At 38.4% G+C, this 7,930-nt stretch overlaps 1 protein-coding gene across 1 annotated transcript; it reads right to left on the reverse strand.

Annotated features, from left to right (window-relative positions):
- Positions 1-4,596: 4,596 nt before the first annotated feature.
- On the reverse strand, positions 4,597-6,206 carry LOC116141200 (glucan endo-1,3-beta-glucosidase, basic isoform-like). Its single transcript, XM_031426727.1, has 2 exons — positions 6,048-6,206; positions 4,597-5,609 (listed from the first exon to the last, which is right to left on the reverse strand). The coding sequence occupies exon 2, from the start codon at positions 5,449-5,451 to the stop codon at positions 4,663-4,665; it is 789 nt and encodes a 262-aa protein (XP_031282587.1). The 5' UTR covers positions 5,452-5,609; positions 6,048-6,206; the 3' UTR covers positions 4,597-4,662.
- Between the last annotated feature and the right edge of the window lie 1,724 nt (positions 6,207-7,930).

Consider the following 7,930-nt stretch of genomic DNA (forward strand, 5'->3'; position numbering starts at 1 on the left):
TTGAGGTTTGTTGAGTGGTTCAACCACTATGTTCATTATTTTTGGCATGCTTAGATTCATGTTATGTAATTAGGTGAAGTATTGATAATATTGGTGGACTCTAGAACCTAGTTTAGAAGTGCTTGAGGCGGAATTCTTGGAATAGACATTGTTGAGGAAATGATTTAGGCATTTTTCGGAATGTTTGAGCCTTTCCAGCCGACCATGAATTCTATCCCTAGTTACCCAGTTGAACCTTATGAAATCATTGTAGTCCTTTTTTGTTTTCTTGTGCAACCAATAATGCCCGAACCTTTCACCCTAAACACTTTCGCAACCGTTAAGAGAATTCTAAACCTAATGTAAACACAAAGAGCTTGGAGAGTAGTGAGAATGAACTAAAAGATTAGTTTGGGGGTTGTGAGAAGGGCAAGTTGAATAAAAGGGGTAATTAACCTCAATAAATTGATTACTATTTTTCCAAATAAAAAAAAAAAAAAAACAAACAAACAAACAAACAGAATTTGAAATTGCAATGCAGTAGCAAAAAGGAGATATGTGCACGTTTGAGGGTTATAAATTGGTTGACTTTGTAGTGATGGTTGAGGAAGAAAGTGGAGATTGATTTGAGTCTTTTTGTTTGCTTAAAGAAAACTGAGTTCTCTTGCTTTTTTTATCCTGTCCTTTTCTTTGAAGCCTACTAACCGAGCCTAACGTTACAAGCCTACAGAGACCTTTTGATCTTTAGTAATGTCTAATCCTCATTAGTGGAGAGTAGTTCAATACTTAGGCTTATGGAGTCTGTCGCCATTTGATACACTTTGCATTTCTGCATAAAATAATATGGGAAGTCGGAATGTGGACTGAAGTGGGGATCACCTACTCGGGGGACCAATAGAGAAAAATAGTCGACGCAACTTATAACTTCTTGGAGTGTTGAACATTTTTCTAGTAATAATTTTTCAACGATCTTTGAGACTTGTTTGGATTCTAGGCAGTTCGTTGTGTTGAGTTGAGTCTTATGTTTTTCTTTTTAAATTTTTTTTAATTTCGCTGTTTTACGTTGTTTGGGCGTTTGTTGTTTTTCTTTCATTTTGTTTTGTACCTGATGCTCGGGGATAAGCATGTCTTTAGTTTGGGGGCATTTGATAATCCGAGAATTATACTGTTTTTATTAGGCTTTTTGGCCAGATTTCAGATACTTCTTAGTTCATTTTTGCCTGAATTGATACTTAATTCTCTATATTTTGTGTTTCAAGCCAAAATGGACATTTTGAGTAAATAATGAGCGAATTGGAGTTTCTGGATCCAGAAGTGAGCGGATCTCAGAATTTGGAAGAGTTTTGATGCAGATAGAAGCACTATTAAGCTTGTTCCCATGGGAAAGCATCGGAGATTGAAGATTCAAGCAAAGAAACAAGCCGAGGGCAATTCTGTAATTTCAGAATTTTTCATGAAGGTTCGCCGCGGCGAAGGAAGTGAACCACGAGATTCCAACTTACCTCGTCACCGCGGCGAAGTCTGCGAATTTTAGAATTCTTCAAAACGCACAATTTCATTTTTAGGAAAGTTTTAGGTTTTTGGGGTGACATATAAAAGGAACACTTTGCCATTTTGAGAGGGGTCCGAACATTTTGCCTTGTTTTTGGAGTTTTCTTTGAATTAGATTACATTTTTGTAGAGAAAGGGAGAAGATTTGAGATTCAACCTTGGGGATTCTTCAACTATGGGAGATATCTTTTCTTTTCTCTTTGTTTCAATATGTTTATTGCTTTATTTATTGTTTTCCCTGCTGTTGATTTTGAATTAGTTATGAACTAACCCTTTTTGGGTTAGGGTTTTGATGAACTTCGGATTTTTATGGGTTAATAAATTGATTACTGTTATTTCCATACTCTATTGCATAGACTGTGTGGTTATTCTATTTTTATTGAGTTTATTTGATGAATATGATGAGATTGAGAAATGAATCATGTTGAGCTTCTTAGGTAATCATCATTGCAGTATTAAATGCTAGAGATAAATTTAAGAATCAATGAAATCAATCTAGGATTCCATTAGCTTAATGAACTTGAATCTATTATTCTTCAGTTTGTTGGGTGCGGAAGTGTAATAGAGAAAAATAGGAATTCATAGCCTGAGAAGGTATGTTTGACAACTTAGAGAATTCGATTTACAATCCGTGCATGTGACTGTGGAATTAGCATAATCCATTGAATCCATCCATAGAGTCTGAATGAAGTCAAAACCCTAACAGTTTGTTAATTTGATATTATCCTTGCGTTTAAACTCCTTCTTTCAATATTTTGTTTTTAATACGTAGTAAGTTTTGTTTTAGTTTAATTTTTAATCTCCCACTAATCCAAACAATTTCGGTTGCTCCAACTTGAGAAACACTTAGGAAAGTTAGTGCTTAAGAATCAATCCTCGTGGGAACGATACTCACTCATCACTTTATTACTTAATGCGACTAGTGCACTTGCTATCATTGCATGTTGTAGTTACAACGCATCAGTGCCTCAGAAATGTCGAGCTCATTTGAGGCCACGATTTGAAGCCACGAGCTCATTTGAGGCCACGAGCTGACTGATCCTGTTGGGAGCGACATAAACCATCGCTTGGTATGGGCACTTAAGGTTACTGCCAAGCAACGGCATTTTGCCAAGTCACAGACTTGGTGGAGTTCCATGAGGTCATTGAACTCGTACAGATGATCCTGCGGATCAAAGTTCCCATCGAATGCTTGCATGTTGGGCAATCTGAATCTCGATGGGAGAGGGGCAGCTAACACTGCCGAAGAAAAGGGAGACGTCTCTACGACCTGCCCTTGCTCATTCTGCTGAGCCTTAAGCTGATCCAAAGCTCGTTGTAGTTCCTCAACCTAAGGCAGCAGAGCTACTAGGGGATCACTTTTTGCAATGTGGGTTCGACCCTCACGATTGCGGTTAAGGAAAATCGTAAATCGAACTCTTCCTCACCTCAGCCGGGAGCTCTGGCCAATCCTAGCATACACTGGCTAGAGCCGTGTGATTGCATCGAGCGATTTGGGGAGTCTTCCTGATCTCTGCGGTGGTACGAACCGACCTGCAGACGATAGGAATCCCCTGGATGACGACGATCGAAGTCGTCATTTTGGCAATATTGGGAATCTCCTCGCCTTGCACTTTTGTGGGAGTGCCCGTGCGATGTGGAGCGGGATGGCTCATGCTGCGACATGTTGCCGAGTCACAATGCCACAGGTATTCTACCTGAGGCGTGATCTGTGTTCGCTAGTCCCTCAAAGCCCTTGAGTCTGCTGTGCGCCACTTGCTTTCCCTTTCTCTGACACGCTGTAGTGCACGCGGTAAGGGCTTTCGCCTTTTTCCGCTCTTTCACGTGACTTGCAGGTGTTCTTGGCGGTGGCACCGCATCATTGGATTCAGGTGGCATGACCCGATCCAATCGGTCTAGCCTTTGGCTGACCGTTTGAAGAGTATTATTGAACCTCTCCAGGTAACTCATGATAGCTGGGTCAAGCCGTGAGCTTGAAGGAATATCCCACATGATATTTTGCTAGATAGGCAGCACTTCGGGAGAAGTGTCCTCCTGTACCTGAGGGATTTCTTCATTGCCATAATTGGTTCGCTTAGATTCAAAACCGTGAGCCATTTGCTGTTGTGAGACCGATTAGTCAAAGATTTTTCTGATGAAGAGTAGGTATTAAATCATGCCCTCCTTCTAGCGCCAAACTGTTGATGCTTGATTTTGACACCAACTACTCACACATGTAAAATGCTAAAATGACTTAAAAGTCACACGTGATATGAGGGAATTGAATCAAATGAAAGGTGAAGAGCAATATTTAAAGTGGTTTGGATGCTCTAAAGTGAAACCTACGTCCACTGTTATTGTATTAATAAGAGAGAGTGATCATGTCACGTTTAGCAAGTTGAGTTACAGTTTAGAGAGAGAGAGAGCTATTTCAGTGTAAAATTAGCTAGTCCCACAAATGAGAGGAAAGTCCTCTATTTATAGTGGGAAAGTTCAAGTTAATGATTATGAAAGCTGCAAGTGGGTAGGTGCCGTGCAAATCCTTTCTTTGCGTCCCATTGATCACCTGCCCGAGGGATTTCCTCGATTAAAGTAGGGCTTTGAGACGTAGGCGATTTCCAGCTGCTTGCTGGCCTGGCACTCACTTGTTGTACTGATAGGAGCCATGCCACTTGTGCTAGGCAGCGCAGAACCCTTCTGAACTCTGACCATTCTTTATTGACGAGGCTCCACATCAGCCCTACTTTTCCCGACATAACAAATACTATATTAGGATTTGTGATACTATGAAAAGATAAAATATTCATCTTAAAGAATGTAAATTCATATTTTTGTGAACTTGTAATACCCTTTTATATATCATATTTCTGTGAACTTGTAATACCAGTTTAATTATGATGATTATGAGCTGAAATTAGAAAAGGAGATTAACATATAAAAGTAATTTCTACTGGTTCATATTGCCTTTAAACATGTTACATGTTACAAGAACGAAATTCAGCGAATTAGCCCTCTTTTTTTTTTTTTTTTTGTTTCTGGAGCAAGGAGAGATGCAATTATTCCTATTCTTCTCAAGTACACAAGGTGTATTTAGAAAGACGCACATGCCACATATGGCTTATTCCTTACTGATTTTGTTGTCTATAAATCCAACTAGTTAAAATTAATTGGATACTTTGGCTGCCTGTTAGGAGAAAAGAGTCCCCAATGTTTCTCCAATTCCGGATTCTTGTTATTTTCATCAAACATGGCGAACAAATAAGTCTCTATTGCCTTTCCAGGCTTCCTGGGCGTTCCTCCCTTAACATGGTTAATCAAATTCTGGTTGTAAGTCTTTGCGTTATCTATAGTCGTTTGAACCCCAGCAGCCGACGGCCACCCACTCTCCGATATCACAATTTCAAGGGAGCCTCCACCAGTTTTCTCAAGTGCCGCGTAAACAGCATCGAGGATGGCATCAAACAGGTTACGATACCCATGTGGAGGATCCGAAACCACGACTCCTGGTGACCTGAAAAGTGCATAATCCAGATTGATTTGTTGGGGGTTTCCAGCGTAACTGAAATAGGGGTACAAATTGACCAGTAATGGGGCTGGGTTGGCATTCAGGAAACGAATGACTGGATCAAGAATTGGTCGATAGTCTTGCTTGAAGGATCCTCTTGATGGAGGGAAGGATTCTCCAAGGGCTCCAGTTTCAATGGCAGTGGAGACTTTGATTTGGCCTCCAAGGCCAGCTGCAACAATGGCGTTGTGGATGTTTTGCATGGCTGGAACAAGAAACTGAGCGAAACTATCGCCAGGTTTTACTTCATTTCCAACAGCGATGTATTTGAATTTGACGTTGGCAGCGTAGTTTTTGACATTGTTTTGTACCCAGGTGTTTGCTTCACCTTGATTGGAAGCCATTCTTTGAAGGTCAGTGTTTGGGAGGCCTAGCATGAGCTAAATGTTGGAGCCTCTAAGGGCTTCGAGAGTCTCTCTGTTTGGATCATAGATTCTCATTCTTCGGATGTTGTTCTGGTTGAAGAGAGCGATGACTTCTGGTTTTGACGGTAAATTGTTGCCGAGCATTCCATAACAAACACCTATTTGAGCAGCTGCATCGCAGAATCACCACCAAAAAACATATTAGAAAAGATTCAAATTATTATAAATTAACACTTTCACACAGGTATAAATTATTAAGCTAATGAATTAATCCTTTTACTAATTAATAGGATAATAACATATATAGTAAATAAAAAAGGAATCCGTAATATGCATATCAACTTCCTTTTAACTATTTGTGTTAACGGTTAAGGTCAACATGGCACTGTAATTTTTTTTTTTTTTGGGTAATTCTCTGGTACCCATTCAATTTTTCAACAAATTATGCAAGCCAATGTTGTTTAATTTAATGCAGCAAATGTTGTGTCGCGCAATTCATATCGACATTTGTACTCAACCACGTGTGAAACAAAAATTTTAAATGCATGAAATATCAAGTTCATAGGTTAGCCAGGAAGGGGGTAATTTGGAATGAAATAGCTAGAGACCTGTTGAGTCTAGACCAGCCATTAGCAGACCAAGTAGTAACATGGCAGAAACCATTGAAGGTTTCTTGACAGATGAATGGAAAGTAGCCATGGAGAAAGAGAGAAAAGAAGAATAGGCTTATAGAAACTGTAAATTAAGCACTGCAATATTAAAACACCAATTCTTAGCTGCCTTTTATAGAGAAAAAATTCTCCGGAATCATGCCATAATTAAATCATTCAGAATGGAACCACGAAGAAAAAAAAAATCATACCTGGCCACTTGCTTGAATTATTCAAAGCACTAAGTGCTCGTCTTTGAGTTCTTTGAAAAGTCTTAGGTTTCAAATGTCACCTTCTCGACAATTCTGTCAATTAATACATATTGCGTTTAAAAAGGTTAGTGAAAAAATAAAGTACCAAGAAGGAAGGGGAAACAACTATTTATAAAGAAACAATTAATCTAGAAATAATTTTCACTCAAACAAATTAACAATTATAATTGGAAGGATTCTTATAAACTCGATCGTTCCTAGAGTCTTCTATTGGCTTTGTTTGAGACATAAATTTTAAGGAAAAAAAAGGTTACCATATGAACTTATTTGAATCTACAAATTTTTATTAAATAACATCAGTGTATACAGAGCCACCCATGACTTCTTATATATGTATATGCACGTGATTTTGCTTCCTTTAAATTTATGGTCTTCTTGAGCTCCATTGCTTCTCAAGACGCCACTAGAGTGACCGGATTTTATGGAAAAAATTTTACAATATAACAGGTGTCACATCCTCCATACCATCTTTGCTTGTATTCTTGATTTCTTTCCATATGTATTTATGCTATCTTTGAATTTTTTTGTTCTTCACTAGTTTTAAATTAATTTTGATTAATAACTATTAAATATGAAACTACTTGACATGTATGCATCTCTACGTCAATAATAGCACAGTAATATTATAGACTTCCTCAATTTTATATATATATATATATATATTAGCCGTATGCATGTGAACTTTAGTGTTGTTAGGTCTTTTGACATATAAATATATAATTTGTTAATAAATGCATAGGATTTATCACCTTTCTTGCTCAAGAAACATGCTCCGAACAGCCCATATTATTCTTGTTGTCCTCACAAATAATATGTCTTTTATAGTTGGACGCAAATATTAATATTATATTCAACCAGCATACTCGATAAAAGAAAATTAATAGTAATTGGGAGAGGCTGCTAATTGGTTAGAGTTTTGTGAGGTTGGAAATAGAATATTCTCATCATATAATCCATTATGGTAGAAACTCCTCCCACACCCTTTAATCTTTTATATGTTAAACACGATCATTATTGTTATGCCTGAAAAGATAGGACTAACGTAGAGCCTCGTCAACAAGGGCCAATCAGAGCTCATGAAGGTTCTGTGCCGTCCAGGTGCAGCCACGTTGCGCAATGACGCAAGTGACATTGTTCCTATCGGCATAGTAGGTGACTGTCATGCTTGCAAGTGGTTAGAGATCACTCACATGTCCAAACCCTACACAAGTCGAGGAAATCCCTTGGACAGGTAACCAATGGGACACAAAGAAAGATTTGCACACTTGCAGATTTTGTAGTCATTATCTTGAGCTCTCCCACTATAAATATAGCACTGCCCTCTCATTTGCGGGAGTGGCTAATTTTACTCTAAAATAGCTTATTCTCTCTCTCTCTCTCTCTCTCTGTCTCTCTGTATTCTCTCTAAGCTGTAACTCAGCTCATTGCGCACGACTTGATTTTACACTTTTATTAATATAATAGTACTGGACATAGGATTCACTTTTGAGCATCCGAACCACTTTAAATATTACCCCTCACCCCTTATTTAATTTGATATCTCTATATCACGTGTGATTTCTAAGTCCG

Source organism: Pistacia vera, unplaced genomic scaffold (assembly GCF_008641045.1).
Source record: "Pistacia vera cultivar Batoury unplaced genomic scaffold, PisVer_v2 Contig395, whole genome shotgun sequence".
Classification (NCBI taxonomy): Eukaryota; Viridiplantae; Streptophyta; class Magnoliopsida; order Sapindales; family Anacardiaceae; genus Pistacia; species Pistacia vera.